The following is a 24,233-nucleotide window of genomic DNA, read 5'->3' as shown; positions in this document are numbered from 1 at the left end:
AATGCTTAAAGCACATGTTTATTGAAAGTGAAAAATAAGTAGTATCTGAATTGGGGCACCAATGACACCACCATTAATATCACTGAGGATATTAATGGCAAGAAATGGATACATCTAGCTGGAAATGAGTGAATGTAATTACTTGGAAAGTCCTAACAAGAATGAATGTACAGAGGTTATGATGGCCTTCATAGGTAACACAAAGTGTAATGCCTTTGCTTGATGGTGTTGAAAGGATGCTACAGTAGTGAAAAGGTGATTAAAGTGAGATCAATGCCACTTGTTGCTAAATTTGCTTTAATTGGCAAAGTGAAAAAGGAAAGCCTACATTGGAATTGACAATTTCATGCTGATGGTCTTTCAGATATAGAGTGTCACAGTGGCACAGCAGATAGCATTGCCACCTCACAGCAAGAGGTTCCCTGGTTCGATTCTCGACTGGGGCACATTCTGTGCAGAGTCTGCATGACCTCCCTGTGTTTGCATGAGTTTCCTCCCACTTTCCAAAGACATACGGTAGGTGGATTAGACACTCTAACTTGACCATGTGTGTGTGTGTGTGTGTGTGTGTGTGTGTGTGTGTGTGTGTGTGTGTGTGTGTGTGTGTGTGTGGCAGGGCTAGCCACCCAGTGGAGTAAACCTTGGTTTTAGATGATTGTCACTGGTGAATTGACACCCAGACCCCATGTGGAAAAATGGGAAAAGGGGTTGTGGATAGATGGATGGTCTTTCAGATATACTAAGTAAGAAGAAACATACATGACACTTGGATCTCATGTTGTTTTTGTGGTGGGTAGGCTGGATGATGTGCTTGACAACAGAAGTGTCATTATGAAGTTAAATATATTTGAATTATTTGAGTGTGAAAGATGAGTGGAGTAGTAATGCTGTGTCACTGTTGCACCCTATGTGCTCCTTTCATGACAGTCATCTGTGGTAATTGCTGTATCCAGTAACAGACTACATGGTTAATGAAGGGAAGTAATTGGGGGTGGGGGTGGAAACAGGGAACTGTTTAAAACATATTCTCTCTGGGCAACACCTCAGGAATGTTTGCTTTCATGTTTGGAGAATTTTGGAAAAGGATTTGCCGTATATAAGCATCACAATATGATGAGTATTTATTTGCTAATAGAAGTGCAGAATTAGATTAACTGAAGACAATTGGTAATATTATATTTAGCCTGAATATGTATACAACAGAGTAAACGGGATAGTGAATATATGGGGTAGATAAAAATGGTGTTTTTATCTTTTTGTAAACCACATCATTTATTTTTGAGAAATTTGAATGTATAACAATGTTATGACATAGAGCACAATTATGAGCTCATGCAGTATTTATAAAAGAAGATGTTCTGCTAAGGAGCTTTAAGCAAGACATAATGATGTATGTACTAACAACCCTAAAACAAGAAGAAGATAGCAGATGAGGTCAAGAAGGGCTCTGATAACCATTGAAACAAATTGTTTAACTGAAGAATTGAAACAGATAAGTACATAGTTGTAGATGTGGGTTATATACACTCATTTGTACATATGCTTTTGTATTGTGATATTTCAAGATCAATAAAGATTTCCAAAAAGTAGTGCTTCATGATTTCAGTTAATCTAGTGTGTGCTTCCTGGCTGCTAACTGTGTTGGGGATCGTGTCTGTATAATATTCTTTCCTCTAAAACTGCTGTGGGTGCCTAAATTTGTTAATTATGATAGGGTCCTTGGTACCCTTAATGCTATTGTAAATCCTATCACTGTTACTCATTATCTGAGTATGTAAGCTAGTCCATTGCAAAGTATTTTCAGCTAGGACCCAGGCTACAAGGTCAAGGATAACTGTAATATTTATATGCACTGTTTATTTTTTGTTAAATCCAACTAGCCTGTTTCCAGGAGGTAGGAGGAAACTGGAGTACCTGGAGAATACATGCAGATTCCATAAGTATAATAAATGAAGTTCAGAGCTCTACCCCATATCCCAGACATACAAGATGAAAAAACTTGATCAATGAGCCATTATGCTGGCTTCTTGATTATTTTTATTCTGACAGACCTTCAAATTATTTTAGTTCTTTTAGAGCTTTCTGACCTCTTCATTCCTGATTAGTCCCTTGATTCAGTTCTTTATGACCACCTGACTCTAATAACCTGGCTGGGACCCTTGCTTGTTTAAACATTTTAAGATCTAATTTCACTAATTCTGGTATGGGTTTCCTGACTACAAGACCTCCCTGACCTGCTGTGGCTCACATGCTTTACTTGACATGAAATGCTAAAGCTGGTCCTGCTATACACAGTCATTTATTTGATGTGGGAATGCACAAGTGAGAAACAATGGTTGACCATCTTTTAATTAGAATGTAGTTTCCTTCTTGCAAGTAACACATTACATGTCTAATGTTGCCTGTATGAATTAATAAGTGATTTTGTGTGACAACTGCTGCATTGAAACAGAAAATAATTATAGCTGAAAGAAATAGTTTTTGTCGGTTTCTGGTGTATTACAGTAAACGTAGTTATGTTTACACTCTGTATTTTTGCTTGTTGAATTATATTTTGGCTAAAAATATGCTGTAGATTTAGGGCTGGGCTAATATACTGCATTCTGGTTTGCTGTTTTGGCTAATGTTGATACTGGCATTAGCCAGGCAAAAAAAAAAAAAAAAAAAACTTTGAAACAAATGCATCTGGAAAGTGTTACCTTAAAGATCACTAGGTACACAGCTAAATTTATAACAATATAATTGTATGTCTCAAAAAAAAAAAAAAAAAATATATATATATATATATATATATATATATATATATATATATATATATGCTGTTACCTTGTTTGTAATATGTAACCATATGGCTACAGAAAAAGAGAATTCAGTCTCCATTTCATATCTGACGCCTAGCCACTGTATTCTTGCAGATATGTATGACCAGGTGCTGAAGTTTGGTGCTTACATTGTGGACGGACTACGTGAGTATCAGCAACCTGTTCTGGTGTACATTCCTCCACATGCTGAGCTGAGAGGGGGATCGTGGGTTGTGATTGACCCCACTATCAATCCACGACACATGGAGATGTATGCAGACAGAGAGAGCAGGTATGATGCATGGAATACTTCTACAATTAAAATTTTCCCCACACTTCTGATTTCTTTAGGGTGCTTCTTGGCAGGTGCAACTTAACATTAATGTTGCAGTGTAGCTAAGGGCTTACTTGAGGAAATGTGACTGGGTAGTTGCTGAACATCAGAACATTGCATAGTAGAAGTACTGGGCACAGATGCATTAAAAATGGTATGATCTCCAGATAATGATTTAGGTATTGATTGAAGGTGTTGGTTATTTAATTCATTGTTGGCTTTGCCCTTCAGCAAAGGGTGATCTGGTTTATACATTTTTGGGAGGCTAGAGCAGTCTTGTTAATATTCAACCCCCACCCCCCACCCCACCCCATGCAAGCACAGTCCATAAGATATGCTTTATGTAATCATTTTTGTTGCTTTGTTTGTTCTATATTTGTTATTTTATTTAAAGGAAAGAAGAACCTAAAGATGTCAACAGTTGACTATAATTTCTTATGCTAGGCATTTTACTTCTTTAGGTAGTTATTTCTTTCCTCTGTTGATCATTTACTCTGTTTCACCCCTCGCACCACCTTTGTTTTTGTTCCCTGCTTCAGTATCTTTGCACTCTAGGTTACTGTTGCCTTACTGATCTCTCTATCCCCTCTGCAATGTTATTCTCACAGTATCCTTAGAATGTAGGGTCCATTTGCTCCTCCTTTCCATAATTGACTTCTTTATACTGAAAATATTGGTTTACTGATGACTTTATAACCACCAGCATTTGATATTCTTCCACGTTTTTATACCATCAGCACTACCAACAAAGTGTTACGTCTCCTGCAGTGACTCTCCACTGACATTTTTCCCTACTTTGTACCTACCTTGACCTAATGCTCCTTGCATTGTACATATTGTAAACATTTGCATTATTTTTCTGTACATAGCAATTGGTTATGCCTTATATTGTAATTACCATCACTTGACTCTTCTCTGCACTATTTATGCTTTCTCTTTTTCCTCAGTTTTGTTTGTTACCGTCTGTTTCATCCTCAAGCTGCCTCTGGAATTATTATTTATTCATTGAGAGAAATATCTGAAGATTTGTGGTCAACAGAAGTTAAAGCATTAATAAAGAAATCAAATTGAAATAATAGAAATTTAGTTTTTGGCTGCCCAGTTATTGATCACCATACCTCTTAACTTGACCAAACGAGGAGCACTTTCATATGTTTTGAATCTAAAGTTTTGTTTTTTTTGTTTTTTTCAAAATTTTATTTTGCATTTAGTATGTAGTAACAAGGGTAAAACACAGGAGAAAACATATTAAATATAATAGGAACATTTAACCTCAAACTTACGCAACTAGATACAGTATATACAGACAAGCTTGGTTATCTCACAGCCATGCTGAAACATAAAGATTTATAGCAAATAATAAAGAAACAGTAATATTGTTTTAAATGCTAAACACCATATAGTTAGTGATAAAGAATCTTTGTATAGGTTTATTTCATTTTTTAATGTATACACCCTTATACATGTCTATCTTTTCAAGGAAAATGAGAAGGACGTTAGTAAATCTGTCGGGCAAGGCAGAATTTGAGGTCAAAAAGATATGTAGTACTGTACCTAAACCATAGCAGATGAGATGTATGTGTACTGATCACAGTTATGTGGAGCTGCAAATTCATATAAAATGCTCTACAGTGATTCAGTGAACTACTGAATACTGAATGCCTGGAAGCTAAGCTAGAACAATTACAAAGACAGAATAGTATTATGTAGGAGAACAAGCTGCCTTTGCACCTTCTAATTTGGGTTCTTTGTACCTGCTTAGCCAACTTATTTATAACAATTCTTTTGGGATTATAAAAACCTTGGGGAAGGGGAAATTACAAGCATTTCCTCTTCCTTGGTTTCTTTTTTGCTCCTCAAATGCCTGACGACCATTTTTCCATTCTGTATGATCTTTGCCTTTTTGTTCTCTGCAAGGCAAAAACTGATCGCTGTGTGGCAATCATGTAGGCAGCCATCAGGGAATTTTACTGTGTAGATGTAGTAGACCATCTTTGTATGTTTTATAAGTGCTCCAGAGTTGGTCTTGGATTAGGTATAATTTGGAGCCGTCATCCACTTCTAAGAATAACATTATAGCCTTTCACACAGAAAAAGGGATATGTAGGATTTATGTCCTTTCTTTAAATTATTGTTGTCGCTAGTATGCTGGTCATGTAGTGTGGTTGTCAGTGTATGAGAAGGCTTCAAAAAATCATGTGATGAGGGGGATTCAGAAAATTCTGTAAGGGGGTAAAAAAGTCTGAAAATAGGGGGCATACTTCCAAAAGTAAGAACATCATGTGCAGTGATAAATCAGACCTGAAAATAGGAACTGTTTCCTCAAAATAGGGACAGTTGAGAGGTCTGACGCTAGTCAATACTACAGATGCGACACTGAAGACGTTTTTCGCAAACTATGTGCTCTGCCAAAGCAGGACCTGGCAGCTTTGAAACAAAACACTTTGAAAAGTACATCAGTATTAAAAATGGAGAGGGATATTGATAATGCATACAAAGGTTTACAGACTACAGCAGTACTGTATGTAAATATTAGTCAATTCCTCTATCCTCTTGAAAAAATGGGTAAAATTTCATGAAATGTTGAGGATGTAGGAGAATTATCTGAAGAATGAGTAGCCAAACTGTTTTCCTGTTTTTACTGCTTAAGAAAAGCTCATGAGTATGCTTGAGAAGTATTTTTAAGCTTGTCAGTAAACACTGCTAGGTATGTAGAAGTGTGTGTACTCATACTGTGTGCTTGTATGCATTATATCTACTGTTATAGTGCTCTGTGTTTGTGCATGTCCTTGGACTTTTGGTACTTGCTGTTTATGCCTTGTTTTGCCTTGACTGCAATAGTATGTGTACGCCTTTTCATCAGTTTTTACATTCATCTGTGTTGATGTACATGTGCCTACACTTGACGTAACTGAATATGATGGGTCTGTATACATCTATATGTGAAAATGTAAACATGTATTTTATGTCTTCCTTTGTACGTAAAGCAAGTGTTGCACAGTGTATTATAGTGTGAAAGGGCAAAGGACATCAGGGAGCTGTACTGCATTATGGATAGGGTGGAGATTGGATTCCAAAGATGATGAGATCACTCTTTCATTATATAAGGCACTAGTAAGCCAGATATGTATGTCAAAAGGAAGGACGTTAGTACTGCAGCATGCAGTGGCATTACCAAAATGATGTGGGGGCTTGAAATAAGAATGTATGTATTAGGATGGGAATGTCTACATCAGAAGAGGAAAGAGTGAGGAGACGTGATATGATCTGGATACACCACACTGTTGTGGCTGTACTTAAAATGTGGAAGACTAGCTTGAACCCATCTGTAGCATTAAGTTTGAAGCATGGCTATTTTTGAAGGGTCCCCTGCCCCCTGAATCCCCCATTGCAGAAGACTTCACCTGCACTCACCTTGAACTTGTATATTTTAATTCTGAGGTCACATAAACACAGAGTAAGTGATAGCATGATACCCTAAAGCCACATTTGAGGTTTAAATGTTATGATACATTCAAACAAACGTTTGTACTGCAAGAATATGCAGTACAGCCCAGTGCTGTGATGTAGAGAGAGAGAGGGCAACTTTAAAGAAGAAAGCCAAGCTGGTGAAAAGAGAGATATTAGTAACACTACCAGAGAGATGCAATTCAAGTAAGACTTGAAAAAATAGTTTCTCTATGAAAAAAGTGCTAGGACAATGGAATGTAGACAAGGTGCACTTTATTATAATTAGAGTTCAGCACAGTTATAACAAAGGAAAAATGGGGTGAGGATAGAGAAGGGGCAGTTATTCAAGAGTAACTGCAGTTGCATCTCTCAAGTGTACCTCATTATGAGGAATGTTCCTCATTTAGCAACTTCAAAAATTCATGCTCCATGAAGTTCCACATTGAAAGAGTCTATCACACATTCAGTGTTGGGCATATTTGTAACTGATATCCATAGTAAAGAGAACTAAATCATATTAAGTAATTAAAATACTTTTGTATAAATAAAAATAACAAATTTTAACCATCCTATGAGTTTCCTAGTTGAAGTTATTAGTAAGCTGTTAGCAGGTGTTCCCCATTTTGCCCATTTGTTCCACATTGTTGTTCCACATTGTGAGAGATAGTGTTCCTCATTTTGGAGATGGAAGGTTGAGAGCTGCAGTACGCAGATGTGTGAAGACCTCTGTTGTGTCCTCACATGTTTATAAGAGTACAAATGCTTTGGTTTATCTAAAATAAGAGTATAGAGTATGTAGGCTTTTGTCAAAGTAGAAAGCTGCTGTGCCTTTTCATGTTGTTGATGAGTATGAATCTGCATAGTAGTTTTTGCCTTTTTCCTCAGATGTTTTGATGCCTTCCATGAACCCATCTACCATTTTCTTTCTTTTTTTGGAGGGGAAGGGGTGTCATACTGACTACCTAACCAGACTACTGAGTCATTCCTCTGTCTGTGCTGTATATCTTATACCAGCCATCCTTCTTTGATATGCCCCCTTTTGTCTTAATATACAGACTTTGGTAGATCATGTTGAGTGGAATAACTGGCATGTTTTATGAATCCTTAGAAACTGGTGGTCTAGCAAGTACTTTTCATTTATTTGTTTGACACTGTAAGTGCGCTGGCCCACTTTAGTCTAATGTCCCTATTAGAATATGGCCACTTGAACTTGGGAAATTATTTTGAATTGCTGTAAAACAGCTTACAGTTTGTTACAAAATGAATAATATGCTTGTGAATTAATTATTTTACACTAATGTGCATTAGTGTCTTCCATTGTTTTTAAATAAACAGAAACTGACTATCATTGTAGCTTCTTTCATGTTTTACTACAATACTTAGCATGTGAAAATCTGTAATTTCACCCAGAAAGTTGTTCTGCAGTCAGTCGGTGCTGTTTAGTGTCTGAATAGTTTCTCACATTACATTTTACCTGCAAAGTACATAGATTTGAATATGGGACTTCTACTGATGTCCTTCCCTATCACTATTGCAGTATTCATAACAGATGAGATTTACTGCTAAGGAGAGCCCTACATCCAGCCAGTATACCAAAGCCTTTAATTCTTACCAGTGTTGTACTTCAAACATATGCTCCCCGTGTCAGTGTAGGGCATAAAGGTGACATACGGATGCTCCATACTCAGAGCTTTTTTGCCTCCAGTCCAAATGCAACAGTTGTACATTGGTCTGAATGCCCTTTGTTGTATGGGTGATAGGTTCATAGGTTGGTACTAGGCTATCGGCCCTAGGGCCTATACAAGCCTAGCCATAACAATTCCCTGGCTATTTCTTCCCACAATATTTACTTCCCTGGATCCCTGTCTAGCAGGGCGACTGACGTGATCCCTGGGGTGAATTTCCTATTTCCCATCCAATTGTCAAGGTTCCTTTTGAAGAGGGCCAAAGAGGTGCTCTACTTGACATGTATGGGCAGTCTATTCCAGAGTCGGGGGAGTCTTTGGGTCAGGATATACTGAGCCTTTTCAGATAAGCACCTCATTGGGGTTCCTTTTCATTTCTTTTATAGTGCATTTTGATCATTTATTTTATCCAAGAAAGGGAAATGTCAGTGTGGGAGACAGATTCCCTATAAAGATTGTCACAAGTGTTTGTATTGTCTAGGTGCTTCTCATGATCACACTCAGTGTTCTTTTTGTCAGCTGCTTCTGCTGAAGACTCTTCTCAGACATCCGTCTTCACTTTCAATTTATCTTGGGAACCAGTGTCTCATGTTCTTGGCCTGGGCTACCATGACTGAATCTTCCCTTCCCATGTTCAGCCACCTTTTAAGAAAAAGGCTAAAACGGCAAGGTCTGATACTGCAGCTGTCCAGCCTATGGTGGACATCTCTCTGTTGAGGTGGATGATACCCCTGAGGACCGTCCGGTGCTGACATCAGTTCCCTCTACTGCAACCCTGTAGGGGGCCAGCATGGAACCAGCTTCTCGCACGACCTTTAATGCTTTGCACATGTCCACTGTGGACATGGAGGGGGAACCATGGCTGGTCACATATGAGTATAGAGGAAGTGCCTGGTACCCTTACTGAGTCAAGGCAAGGTTTCGAGCCACTGAGGTTTGTTAAAACTGGTGTCCTTCTTAAGAGAAGCCAGAAGACTAAGCACATTTCCCCACTCCCAAGATCCTCTGAAGGAGTGGCAAGTTTGTTTAATGCCCTGATGGCTTTCTTTGAGACCACCTCAAGGGGTTTCAGTTCCTGTCCCTTTTGGTCATCTACCCCTAAAACATGTAGGAAACCCGATTCCTCTGCTGAGGAATTGGACTTTGAAGAGGATTCTTTGGCCTTCTCTTCCTCAGTGACATCACCCTTGGACTGTGGCTCTGAGGATGAGGAGAAATCCTTAAGTCCTGACTTCCCCTTTGGAAGAATTGTCCTTTGGAGATACAGTGGTTCGTATGATGGAGCTTCTTAAGTGAGACTGCTTCAAAGTTTCTTACATCTAGAAAATATGATGCAATTTGCTGCAGATGGACTTCCCTAAGCCTACAGCTGTTCTGCCTTTGGTGGCTGCACTATTGGATACTTTTTCCAACTGCTTTTTTGATTTCTGATTCCCAACCTTCTTCCCCTAAGAAGCCTGATTGTTTTTTTAATTAAGATCTCTGAGGCTTTCAAGTTTCTTTGTAAGTGTCTTTCTTCTGACCCTGCTGTGGTTTCTGTCTCTGCTGATAAGCCTTCTCAGTTTTTGCCTCTAAGCTTCTTCCGCCAGACAAGGATAGTTGCGCTATGGAGAGGTTGGGGAAGGAGGTCTACACTTCTGCCACCGTGGCATTTCATGTCGTTAGCATCAAACTCGCATGGCCAGGTATATTTTAACCCTTTTGCCTCATTTGGGAGGGGTTCTGTCTGACCTGCCTGATTCTGAGGCTAAGTCCACTGCTTTTTCTCTGGTAGGATCCACATCTCAGGTGGCTTGTCACCCCATTAAGTATAGTTACAATTCTGCTAATGCCTTCTCAAGAGCTGCTGCTTCAGATTTATTTAAGACCTTTCAGGACCAAGACAAGGTCTCTTCTGTTCCTAGGTTTCAGAAGAATTATCCTGCTAAAACCATCTTTGTTTGTGGTCATTAGCCCTCCAAAGGTAAGAAAGTACCTAGGTGTGTTTTTTCTGACAAACCAACTCAAATGCCTAGACCTCAAAAACCTTCCTTTTAGGACAAATCTGCTTCTATCTGACATTCTCCCTTGCCTTCCCTTGGCCAGGTTCCTTTGTCTCTCAGACTGTTTCTATCTGTCCCTGTTGGCAACAGATTACTTCAGACCCTTAGGTACTTTTAATCATCCCTCAAGGCTACTTTATGATCTGGAAGTCTCTTCCCCTTTTTGGGCATTCCTGACCCCCTTCAGATCAAATTTCCCATTTTCAGGGGTGTTGCAGGGTTCACTAGATCAGGGCACAATCCATCCCATTCCAGAAGCTGTAAGAGGTACAGGGTTTTGCTCCAGGATGTTTTGGGTTCCCAGAAAGTAGGGGTCCTGAAGGCCTGAGCTAGACATTTCCTTTTTGAATACCTTTACTTAAGTTCCCACCTTCAGGATGCTTTCCTTCCAGACCCTGTTTCCCTTTTTGTTTCTTCAAGCCTTCCTAGTTTCCCCTGTATCTAAAGGATGCTTACCTTCATATTCCCATTTATCCTCTCTTCAGGAAGTATTTACATTTCTGTTCTTCTTCTTCTCATTTTCAATTCTCTGCTTTGCCCTTTGATCTTTCCACAGCACCAAGGGTATTCATCAAGTGCCTGGCTCCAGTCATAGCTTTCTGCAGGCTTCAAGGAATACAAATATTTCCTTATCTGGATAATCTGCTCCTTCAGGCTCCCACTCCTTCCAGGCTGCTGCAGGACCTGCACTTTATCAGGCTGTTGTTGCACAGTCTAGGTTTCACCATCAATCTCCAGAAGTCTGTCCCATCTCCCTCTCAGGATCACATTTTTCTGGGATGCAGGATTCAAACTGTTCCAGTACTTACATCTGTGTCTGCTCCTAAGTTACGGTCTATAACAACTTACTTCTACTGTGTCTAGTGCCTGGCAGGGTATTTCTGGGGGTTTTGGGGTTCATAGCCTTGACCAATCCCTTCCCTTTTGCCAAATTTCACATGAGAAAGTTTCAGTGGTACCTGGGATTGGTGTGGCTTCAGCATTACAACCCACTGTAATTTACAATTCCCTTACTAGTCTAAAACTCATGCTTCAGTGGTAGATTCAACATATTTCTCAATCCACACATCCCTCTCAAGCTTCCTGCTCCATTTCTGGAGCTATTTACAAATGATTCAGTTAGGCATGGGGGGCTGCTTCAAGCAGTATAAAAGTTCAAAGTCTCTGGTCGCCTTATCAGTAACTGGATCACATCAACATCAAAGAAATGATGGCCATTATGGAAAACACCACAGTCATGTGGTACATCAACAAGCAGGGGGACACAAGGTCCTATCTTCTTCGCAGACTAATCCTTTAGGCCTAGGATCTAGCTATCCAAATGCAGTTTTCTCTGCAGACAGTTTATATTTCTTCAGGACAAAACCTGGTGGCAGAGACTCTGAGCAGGTCTAGGACACACCTTCACAAATGGATGCTTCACAGAGAGGTGATTCTGGACATAGTTCAGTGATGGGGTATCCCTCAAGTTTATCTCTTTCCCTCCCCTCTGAACAGACAGCTTCCTCACTTCTATTCCAGAATCACAAGTCCTCTGGCTCGGAGGGTGGATACCATGTTTTTGTCATGGAAGAGGATGCTCCTTTATGCTTTCCCAACTTCCTTTTCTTCCCAGAGTCCTGCACAAGATCAAACAGGACCCCCTTTTCACCCAGACAGCACTGGTTACCCCACCTTTTTCATCTGGCCAGGTGCAATAATCTCGTTACCTCACCGGATGGATCTTCTTACACAAGATAATGGGTTTCTCCTTCACCCTCATCTGTCCACTCTTCAGGTGACACTTTGGGTGGTAGGGTTTTAATCCCCTTTGAGCATCATTTTTCTGAGGACGTGCTTAAGGTTCTGCAGTAGACCCAATACCAAAAAATCATATATATACAAATGGAAGATCTTTTTCTGTTTGGTGTCTTAAACTTCACCAGGATCCCTTCTCAGTGGGGGTCCCTTTCATTGTCTCTTACTCGTGTGAACTGATCCTTGCAGGCTTGGCATATTCCTCTGTTAAAGTTGACTTGTCAGCAATCTCTGCCTGTCTATCTTTGACTCCATCATTGAAGTTAAATATTTCCAGGAAGGTGTCCTCCACATCAGGCCTCTAAGAAAGCCCATCCCACCTTCTTGTGACCTTAATTTTATTCTTGAAAAAACTGACCCAGGCTCCTTTTGAGTCTGCTGCTCTGTGCAACACTGCACCTGGAAAGACTGTTTTATTGGTTATCATCACTTCTGCCAAGAGATTTTCTGAACTCCAAGCCTTGATCATGGTTTCTCCTTTTCTGATTTTTCATAAGGACAGGGTTGTCTCGTACTAATCCTTGTTTTATGCCCAAGGTGGTCAGTGGGTTGTCCCTTAGATTGTCTAGCTTCCTCACTTTTTTCCTTCTCCGCAATCTACTAGTGAGAAGGTTCTGCACACCTTGGATCTTCATAGACAGGTCAGGTATTACCTACATAAGACAAAGGCCATACGTAAATCTGAGCAACTTTTTGTTTCTTTTCATGCCAGGACATTGAGTTTGGCTGTTTCTAAGCAAACCATCTCTTCCTGTATTTCAAAAGCCATCAATTTCCTTTTGTTCTTCCTTTCATGGCAAACAGGTTTTTATTTTTGTTCTGGCCCATTCTACCAGGGCAGTGGTGTCCTCTGAAACCTTCTTCAAGGGTTTGGACACCAGTTCCATCTCTGAAGCTGCTACTTGGTCTTCTGTGCATACCTTCTCTAAATAAGTTGGATGTAATTTCCAGAGCCAGGGTTGGATTTGCGAAGACTACCCCTCAAGGGTTTGTGGAAGGCTCCTCTTTGCCTTCCTCCTCCTCTCATTCCTTACAGTAGCTTTTGTACTCTCCTACAGGTTATAAATACTGCAGCATTGGTGTGGAAGGACATAGTACAGTTGTGTAGAATCTTACTTGTGTTGTTGTGTCTTTCAGCTTTTCCCGGTTAGGGGTCGCCACAGCGGAACTCCCATCCGCTAATGATTGGCAGCAGATTTTTACGTGCCGAGTTGCCAGTTCTGACGCACAACCTTCAACGAAGGTACGCCCATTTACGCATGTCTCCACAGAGAAGACGGTCTAGCTGAGAATCGAACAGGACAACGTCTTACTGTGAGGCGACAACGCTACCTTTCTTTTCACTGTTACAGTATTCAGTCCCTCCCTCCTGGCCCCTTTTCTTCCTTTTTTCTGTTGGGAACATCTGCCTGGCCAAGAGATATTTGCCCTTTTCCTTAGGCATCTCCCTTTTCCCTGTACATGTTTTCCTTTCTCTAGGATGTTTTTTGTTCTCCTGGGACACTTCATTTCTGAGTATGGAATGTCTGTACCTCACCTTTATACCTTACACTGACACAGGGAGCATAGGTCTGATGTACAACACTGGTAAGAATTAAAGGCTTTGGTATACTCACCAGACATAGGGCTATCCTTGGTGGGAGATCCCATCTGTTATGAATACTACAATATTGTAGAGAAGGACATCTACTGTTATGGAAAGATTTTACACAACTGTACTTTCATTAGCATGCAAATGCAGACAGAATTTAATTTTTATTTTCTGTATCACATCACTTATACTGAAACCATAATACATGCAGAATAAAATAGTAGTGGTTGTTTTTATCTCAAGCAAGCATTGATCAATTCAGATTTAATTTGAAACATATCAGACATATTGTATGAAGAACTCCTTCAGTTTATATAGAAAAGCACCTGTAATGAATGGTATAATAGAATCTTGGTTGTCATTTGTGCACATAAATCTGCTGTTCTGATGTTGTGCTGTTTCTTATTTTGTTCTCAGAGGTGGCGTGCTTGAGGCAGAGGGAACAGTAGAAATCAAATTTCGAAAGAAAGACTTAGTGAAGACCATGAGGCGGGTGGACCCTACCTACATTCATCTGGCTGAGCGCTTAGGTAGGTTCATGTATTGGGGGAGGGTTGTTCCACCCCTGCAGTACATAAGTTAAAAAAAAAATTAGAAGAATTTAAAAATTGGTCTAAAATCATGTTTTTTCCAGTACCTTTGGGTGTGTAATGCATACTCCTTATTGCATCAGTCAACATTTTCTTACTACATGCTTTACAATGTATTTTGTAATAGCATAGAACCTGCTGTAGTTTGATCTTTATTTCTTAGTTAATTCATACACTGTGACTGTTTTTGCTCCTTGATGCTCCAGCTTGTAAGGTATTTCTCCAAGTGCTTATTCTCCCAACAGCTCAATACATTACTTTCCACTCTGTCTCCTGTTTTGCAGTTACTTTACAATTCATAGGGATTGCCACAAAATTAATCACATCAAAAGCCATGCTGCTGGCTTCTGTTTTACAGGACTACTCAGTAGCTAGGGACTGGGGCCAGTTTGGTACTTAGAAAGACAGACATAGGGTCCACTTACACTACAACCAGGCTGAGAACAGGTCTTTTTGAATCTGGCCCACAGTGTAAGCCTGTTTATATATAGGCCTTACACAAAAGTAAGTCACTTAACACTGAGAGCAAGGCTTTCAGAATAAAGGCAGACTTACAGTGAGAGCAACACTTTTAGAATCTGATCCATTATTGTGATATACAAGAAAGCCAGAATTTCACCATCTTTGTGTAGTATCTAAAGTCGTTAAACTTTCCAAAATAAATATTATACATCACTTATCAATTAACATAGTGCCATGTGTTTTATACTGAGGCTGCACCCATGATAGCAGACTTTACTATATGATCTGATGTTGTCAATTTTCATTCTGTTCTTAACCTATGGGTTCGGATCCGATCCCTCGGATCCAACTCGGCCATTACAATAGCTTGTGGTAACCAAAAAATTCTTGAGCTTCCCCCTTACCCATAATGTACCCTTCCTAAGTACCTCAGATCTCGTTTGCTGCCATTTGCACTAGATGTGGTAATCAGTTGCTTTCAAGTATTTAATTGAATTTAAAACTTATTTTCTCTTCTAAATAGTTTTTTGGGTTTCTCTGTTTATCTCTCTAGCTTTAGCGTATATCCATTACCTAACAACTGCTTTCTTGCTGATATTTCCCTTTTCTTTTCGTACGACAGTACCTCTGAATACTCTCATTAGTATTCCTTCCTTTTACACTTAGTATATTCCCTTATTACTATTGTTGATATCCCATCCCCTTTTTTACTTCCTTTTCTCTTTAAAAACAAAGAAAGTAAGCTTTCTATTCTTAGTCTTTTATGTAACTTGTTCTCTCCTCAGTGTAGCAGAAAAAGAAAAAGGGCCAGCTCGCATCGGAAAGTGTGGGAGAAAAATGCCTTATTCTGATTCACATAAATTGTGCGTATATTGTTTGGGACCCCACCATCTCCAGGAAGATTGCTGAATATGGCACAGTTTCAACCACAGAGCTCTGGGTGAACACAAAAATAAATTTATTCTTAAAGGTCTTCTTCCATCAGCATTCAGTGATGCATTATCTGGAGCTTCCTCCTCTGATAGACAAAAAAAGGCAAGTCAACATCATCTTACCCTATCCTCTTCTTCTTCAAAAACGTCTGAAAACTCAAAGAAGAGGCTTCTGTTGGCTCCAACTTTTCCGTCGGATCTGTCAGTTAAAAAACCCAAGCTTTCAGATCCTACAACCTCTTCAGATCTGAAAAATAAGGACAAACATATGGAGCCATCCACTTCTTCGGATCCAACTTTGGAAAAGTCTAAACCTTCACTGGATCAGACACCAGTTGATTTGACTTCAAGCCTACCTGCTTTACCAAGGAACCAATACTCACCTTTACTTGACCCGGTTCATTAAGAGTGCCTTCTCCTTTTCTGAAAAGACAAAAGTCAGCTTCTCTGATGCCTACCCATTCTTCTAGAAGTTTGACCAAAAAAGAACATGGAGAGACTGGTGAGAAAGATACTTTGCAGTGTGTATCAGGTGTTTCCTCGGCTCCTACTTCTTCAGATCAGCAGTTCTGTACTTTGACTACCCCTCGTTTAAATCCTCCTCTGACTTCTTTTAAATCTTCAGAGTTCTTGGATCTGAGCCGCCCAGCTCTGTCTGCTTTGGATCTGAAAACAGTATTATCAGAGTCGTTGTTTGCTCTGAATTTTTTCATTCAGTCAGAGCCAGAGACCTCTTGGAGATGTAGCTGCCTGGTCGGCTGCGAGGTGTTGGTTTTGACTCTGAAGTTTTCGTAGCCGTCCCTGCATCTAGGGGCTTTGGCTCGGGTTAACTTGGCTCTAGCTTCTGCCTCAGGAGGATTACTCTCTGAGCAAGGAGGGACTAAGATCCAGAGATTCACCCTCTTGGATCCAGAGTCCTGTCCCACTCAGCGGAGGTCAGCTTTTGAGGTTTTGGAGAGAACCATGTTTGCTACAGCAGCTCAGATGGCCCCTACCTCCTCAGAGCTGCAACCCCCACCTCTGTCATCTCTGTGTACAGAGTCTCAACCTTTTTCTTCACAGGGACAGCAAGTACCAAAACCCCAGACTTCCCAGCAGGGCATTCCCATTTCCTCTGATACCTCCGCAGAGCATCCCACTGAGGAGGTCCCTAAGAAGAAGTTGTGCAAGAGGAAGCACTTGGATTCCCCAGAAGAATCCATCACTGAAGACACAGACTTCGATGAGGATGAAGGGTCCCCAAGGTCACCTCCTGATGATGTCTCTTTTGGAGACATCCTGAAAATCCTAAAACAGAGAGGTGATTGGAAGCCCAACAGTCCTTCATGCAAGGAGCCTCTTGTACTTGGAGGCTTTGGTACCCATCCTTCTACTTCCTGGGTGACTCCACCCGCCGACGAGCTCATTTAGTTCATCTCTCAGCAGGCATGGAAGGCTCCTGACACCATTGAGATGATCCCCCAGAGACCAGACAAAATTATTACTGCTGCTGAGGATAAACAATTTTGGACAAAAGGTTGCCTGTGGATGCCATGGTCATGGCAGCAGCCATGAAGAAGGAACTAGCTGAAGAAAGTTCCTCTATCCATCCCCCAAACAAGGAGTCTCGGGTGATGGATAAGTTCAGGAAGCATGCCAATGCTTCAACAACCTTCTCCTTATGGTCTCTGAACTACATGGCACACTTCAGTAGGTTACAGAGGGATTTGATTAAAGAGCTGTCAGATACCCTCTCAGGATCCATTTCTGAGGAAGTACGAGCCTCTGTTACTTCCCAGTTGGCTACCCTCCAGTCTGTTTCTAACTCTTCCATGAGGCTCATTTCACATGTAGCCAAAGGAACATGTAGAGCAGCGGATTCGGGTATTGCCGCCAGGAGGCATGCCTGGATGTGCTTGTGTGACTTTGTGAAGCCTTTCAAGTCTACATTCATCAATGTTCCCTCTGACGGCACGTCCTTATTTGGCCATAAAGTAAGAGTCATTATCCAGGTTTGAGAAAGATAGGAAGACCCTATCTGCAGTGGTCATATATTTCTCCACCATGTAGAGATCCTTTTCCAGGAATCAGCAAAGCAGTGGAAAAATGTGGTTCAAAAAATTTCAATGGTCTTTTCCAGACACATGTGGAAGTAGTTCCCCCCGGGGACAGAGGGGGGGAACTCCAGTGGTAGACGCCACCCTCGCAGCAAAGGAGGCCCACAGAATCAAGGGTCCAGAGAAACTTTTTTGGCAAATCCTTCCAGCACTCCTGAACAGAGGCCCTATTGCCCTCCTCTGGAGGCAGTGGGGGGGGGGGGCTGACTATCCCCTGCACTGGAGAGCCTGGCTGGAAATAACATGAGATATCTGGGTACAGAGGATCTTTTCCAGAGGCTATATTATACCCTTTTCCCTTCCTCCTCCCCAGTGCAGAAAAATCCCTGATGTTCCACCCAGTCAGAGGGAACAAGCAGCTATTCAGGTGCAGAAGCTGCTAGAAAAATGAGTCATCCAAGATGTCCCACCAGACCAGAGAGGATCCGGAACTTATTTAAGATTCTTTGTAGTGACAAATAAAACAGGGGACTAGAGACCAATCCTGGATCTCAGCAACTTGAACAAATCAGTTTGATGAAACAAGTTCCAGATGGTCTCACTTAGGACCATTCTTCCATTTCTGGAAAAGGATGACTGGATGTGCTTGATAGACCTTCAGGATGCGTATTATCACATAAAGATAAATAAACAATCCAGGAGGTACTTATTCTGTCTGGGAGCCAGTCTTTATCAGTTCAGAGTACTGCTCTTTAGTCTCACCACAGCCCCAGGGTGTTTACCAAGTGCATTGCAGTAGTTGCAGCTCACTTGAGACTGGGTGTTTCCTGTATCTAGACAATTGGCTCATTTCCACCCTGACCAGGCATCAACTATTGAAGGCAAGAGAGAACTTTCTGCAGATGTGTTTACATCTAGGGATATCTATAAACTATGAGAAATCCTGTCTAGAACCCACTCAAAATTCAAACTTTATAGGAGCAATTCTGAACATAAATGAGACAATAGCCTACCCCTTCAAGAGTGGAGACAGTCAGGATGTAAATCATAAACATAAACTGCAGCAGCAAAATCTCTGCATGACTGGTTCTTCAGACTTTAGGATCCATGGCAGCAGCAATAATGTTAGCCCTGATGGCCAGATTTCATATGAGAATTCTGCAGTGACTGTTATCAGCATAATAGTCTGTCCTTCAACAACCGATGTCTACTCAAATAAAAATCACCAATATTTGCAAAAAAGATCTCAAATGGTGGATTCAGTCAGATCAGATACTACAAGGTTGCCTGTTTGTTCTCCCCCAACCCAAGGCCACAGTGACCATGGACGCTTCCCAGCTGGGGGGTGGGGGGGCATTTTCTGGGCAAAACAGTCTAAGGCACTTTGTCCCCTACAGAAGCCAGCTTGCATACCAACGTCCTAGAGATGAGAGCAATGCTCTCATTCAAGATGCTGGTCCCTTAGGAATAATTGCAGTTCAGTCAGACAACATGTCAGTAATCTGGTATATCAACAAACAAGGAGGAACCAGATCCTACCTCTTGTGTCAAAAAGCTCTCATTGTGTGGCAATGGTCAATCTCATCCAGCTACTTTCTCATAGCAACGCATATTCCGGGGAAGTCCAGTGTGCTAGCACACAAATTGAGCAGGTGCATTCTTCTATCCCATGAATGGTCCCTCAGTCAAAATATGACCGAAAGGATATTCCAACAATGAGATCAGCCTTGCTGCAATCTTTTTGCCTCTCCCCTAAACAAGTGCAGAAAATACTTCTCCCAGATCCCCCCAATTGGGAGTCTCCAAGGGATGCTCTTCACAATTGGCCCTCTGGTCTCCTTTATGCCTTTCCCCCAACTCCATTAATCCCAAAATGTCTGCAGAAAGTGACCAGGTTGAAGAGCAAAGTAATCCTCATTGCACCATATTGGCCTCAACAGATTTGGTTGCCCTTCATTTGGCCTGACTTACTTCATCAACCATGGATTCTGGATCCAACTCCAGACCTCTTGTCTCACCTGATGGCCATAATTCACTCAAATATATCCAATCTCAGGTTGACTGCCGGGCTTCTCCAATTCCATTAATAGCCAGACAGACACATACTCCTGTCTTCTCATAAACCATCTACTAGTTAGTTATATTCCAATAAATAGAAAAGATTCATTCACTGGGCATTACAAAATAACATTGATCCATTCTCTACTCCTATTCATGATATTCTTGATTTTTTAGCCCAACTTTTCAAAAGAAGGGTTGCCATCTTCGACTATCAAAGTCCAGTTGGCAGCAATATCTAATTTTCACATTGGTTTCCAGTGTTCATCAGTTCTTTCACATAAAACTTGCAAAGATTTTTTGAGAGGAACTCTCCTTTTAAAGCCCCCTTATAAAGACTCTACTCCCTCTTGGGACTTAAATTTGGTACTGCAGGCTATTATACAACACCCTTTTGAACCAGCAGTTAAGTGCAATCTCAGATTCCTTTTTTGGAAGACTTATCTTCTTGGTAGCCATAACATCTGCAAGAAGAATCTCAGAAATTCAAGCCTTATCTTTCAAACTCCCATGTTTGATTTTTCACAAAAACAGAGTATCTGTTTGTACTAGTCCATCCTTTTTACTAAAGGTGTTATTAGAGACAGATATCAATCAATCCATTAATTTACCAGTATTTTTCCAAAATTTGAGAACAAAGGTGAATACTTGTTACATTTATTAGATGTTCACAGCCAATTATGGTTTTACCATCATAGAACCAAAGATATCAGGAAATCTGACCAATTATTTGTTTCCTTCTCAGATGTTAAATTGGGTAAACCAGTCACCAAAGTAACCTTGTCTAGATGGCTCACCAGTTGTATTTGTTTCATTTATGATAATTTGGGCATGGCCTTACCAAATTCTTTACAAGCTCATTCTGCTAGAGCAATGGCAACTTCATCTGTTTTACAGTCTAAAGCCTCTATGGATGACATTTGTGCAGCAGCAGCTTGGGTTACCCCTCATACCATCATTACTCATTACAAATTGGATTTGGTCTCCAGGGATAGAGCATCATTTGCTTTATTGATGAGGAATTTCCTTCTTTGAGTCCACTCGGGATCTAAGGTAGCTGGGGACTCTGTCCCATAGGTTGAGGATAGAATGAAAATTGACAACATCAGATAAAGAAGTTAAGTACTCACCATAACATTCCATCTGTGTTGTCCATTTTCATTCTTCCTCAACTCCCTACCCACCAGCCCCCTACCTTTGAATTCCTAAAAGAGTGAGTATTCTTGGTGGGCACTTACCTTGTATTGAGCTCCAGATATAATCTATCTGGATCCTTCTGATATTTTCTTTAACTTCTATTAGCAGATAAGATCTGAGGTACTTAGGAAGGGTGCATTGTGGGTAAGGGAGAAGCTTAATAGTTTTTGTGGTTGCCACAAGCTATTGTAACTGCCGAGTCAGATCAGGGGATCGAATCCGAAATCATAGGTTGACGAATAATGAAAATGACAACACAGATGGAATAAAATGGTGAGTACATAACTTATTTTTAATGAGCTATAAGGACAATAAGGTCCCCCTGTTTCCGAACTGTTTGAAGCAGCTTATAATAATCGTTTGCCAAGTTATATATGGTATCCTTTAGGAGCTGTTTTAATTGTCATTGCATGCATTAGAATTATATTTTGTTTTTCCTTTTTAATGGGTACTTTCTGACACTAAGAACAACACTAGCCTAGTACCTGGCTGTTTCCAGATGTAATTTATAAGTTTGTGTTTGTGTGTTTTATTTTCTGTTTGCTGCAGTATATTAGACTATTTATTTGACCAAGCTATCTGTTTTGCATCCATGAGCCTTCAGCCTATATTTTATATGGTTATTTCTTATGATTCTCCCTTAGTAAAAGTAAGAGCCATAGGTCTAGACGGTCACTGGTGGTTCTGGTTCAAAACCACAGACAGAAATTTAGAAGAAAAAATATCTGACTGACAACAAATGTGAAGTGCGACATACTACAAAGCTCTTTCCTTTGGCCTGCACTGTTCATTGTGCTTGTTAAGGAAATGTGGCGCAATATTTTGGAGTTACTTATATACGATATGTAGATAGCATGTGGACTTATGCTAAATTCTGCTTTCGTGTCCAAACAGACCTTCAGGTATTCATAACCGTGGAATAGAAGCTCACCAAATTAATCCTCATTCAAAAAATAAAATCCAGCTTAGTAGTGAATACTATCACAACAGTCATCCCTTTCCATATCACTAAGATTTAGTCATACAAAAAGCAAACTTCTCCCCCACCACTGTGTCACTCCATGGTCATGCTGCTCATGGTCAGTGATGTAAACTATGACCCCTAACAAAACATCCTTGGTGCTGCTATTAGTTCATGTTCTCAGACTAAATGCAGCTCAACAATCTGTACTGAATAACCATTAAAACTGGAAAACACCCACTTTAAGTTATATATTAAAAAAGACTGTAGTGCTATGAACCCTTTAAGAATATCCCTAACAAAAATGCAACAAGTTGTAGTATAAAACATAAAAAATAAAATTTACAACTCTATAATCTGTAGGCGAATATATTAAGAGCAATAATTACAAGAAACATCTCAAAATATGGACATTGTAAATAACCCACAGCTGTATTCAGAGACTATTAGCAAATGTTTTCAACTTTAATCCTAATAATAGCACCAAATAACAAAATCACTAACTGATGACCAGCTTCCCGAAGCGTCATGAGTTCTCCTGAAGGTGCTTGATTTTGATGAATTGTACACAATATGCATTACACATTTGTAGTTGTACGTTTGTTTCGGGACTCTTGTGTCACTGCTGTGTAAATGCATTATGAGTCAGTTTCTGTGGGATATTACAAAACTGCCCTGTTCCATACGTGGTTATATCACTTAGCAGCGCTTCATGCTATACCGCAAGGAGTGGGTTAATCCTGATGTAATCCACACCTAGGTATAACTGTTTGCTTAAAGAAGCACTTCATTTCCTAGTGCACCTAGTGACGTCCTGAACGTCTAGTTAGCTACTCTGCAGCTTACTGGGCAGATTTATTCTTAGTCTGATGTCCTCAGATTTTTCTCTGCTGTGAGCCTCTGTGTTATGTCACTACTCCAGGCTCACACCGAGTTTTGTTTTATTTTATTTGTTTTGCAGGAACTGAATTATTTTCAGTCAATGCTTTTCTAAATAAAAGAAGAAATACATATACTGTACATAAAACAGATAAAAAGAAGACAAGGAGGAGAGAAGCAATAGACTAATTTTAATAGAAATAGTAATGCAACAGAATACTTACTACTGCTCGTAATATTATTTGCACAATCTAATGCAGTTCTGCAGCACTAACAATAGAGGATCAGTGGAAGGGGGAGTTACTGATGACCAAACTTGAATGCCAGTAGACATTCATTACTACATAATCCGACTTCTTTGTACACTCATCCCTCATTTCTTTTCATGTTCTGCTTATTTAAAAATGCCCGTATGTACCTTTGAGCACAGTGAACTGCAGAAAGCAAGTAAATTTCATTTAGATCTTAGATGTAAATGGAATCTAAAATATGAGGTATTAAGTTTGCATCAAAGTGATATTATTGCCCCCCCCCATCCTACACCATCTAGATTATTTCTTTTTGTGCATCCACACCTTGTCTTTCTCTTTAGCTCCATCTTTTCAACACACACCTAGTGGTCAAAACTAGACTGAAATAACTGCAATAAGCTGGGGGTCTGGGGGCCAATAGGCCCCCAAGAAACAAAGTGGTTCCAGATACTCTTAAGATGCATTTACAGCGGTTTCCCAACCTTTTGATCAAGTGATGGCCTGAAAAAAATCTTGACAAAGGAAGGAAATTAATTTTTATTTTCTTTCAATGAATAAATAAGTTGTACACAAGACTTGTTCAGTACCAGCAAATGTAGCATTTCTCATTAAAATGAAAATACTAATGCTTAAGAGGATACATATCATAAAGAAACAGTGCCTACCTCCCTAATCCCCGTCCTGTGTACCCCTCTGGTGTTACACCAGGATGAGAGTGAAGGAGTAAATGGCCACAAGCATATGTTTTACATTGTTGCTTTCTTACATACAAACAGTACGCCTCCTCACCACTACCCCCAAAAGACAGCTATCTCCTGTGCACCCCATTTTTGACAGGCTGAGATAAAAGTGTATACACAAAATGTCACAGTATTATAATTCAGCTTGATGCTGTCAATTGTATGTATGTATAGCATGCCTCCTTACCTCTACCCCCAAAGATCACCACCTGTGTACACCTCTAATGTTTGCTTGAGAAGAAAATGATAATGGTCACAGCACTGAATTCAAGCGTGTTGCAGCCAGGCAGAACACTGCCTGTAGACAAGCTTCAGTGACCTTCTGTGCAAATTTATGAGATCTGACTGTGAGGAAAGTTAAGAAAAAAATTACTACGCTGTTCCAAATTCCACATATGCTATAGCAACCTTCTGTGCACACCTCCAT

The 24,233-nt window shown here is 40.3% G+C and overlaps 1 protein-coding gene across 6 annotated transcripts in view; it reads left to right on the top strand.

Moving 5' to 3' along the window:
- ACACA (acetyl-CoA carboxylase alpha) overlaps positions 1 to 24,233 on the top strand; it is a 2,143,878-nt gene that overhangs the window by 1,798,013 nt on the left and 321,632 nt on the right. For all 6 annotated transcript variants that reach the window (XM_044054575.1, XM_044054578.1, XM_044054576.1 and 3 more), the window contains 2 exons: positions 2,916 to 3,093; positions 14,118 to 14,230. In XM_044054575.1, the coding sequence (XP_043910510.1) occupies positions 2,916 to 3,093; positions 14,118 to 14,230 (291 nt within the window). The remainder of the gene's footprint in view (positions 1 to 2,915; positions 3,094 to 14,117; positions 14,231 to 24,233) is intronic.

Source organism: Protopterus annectens, chromosome 13.part0 (genome assembly GCF_019279795.1).
Source record: "Protopterus annectens isolate FY-2018-M chromosome 13.part0, PAN1.0, whole genome shotgun sequence".
Taxonomy (NCBI): domain Eukaryota; kingdom Metazoa; phylum Chordata; order Ceratodontiformes; family Protopteridae; genus Protopterus; species Protopterus annectens.
This window is presented reverse-complemented; position numbering and strand designations above follow the sequence as displayed.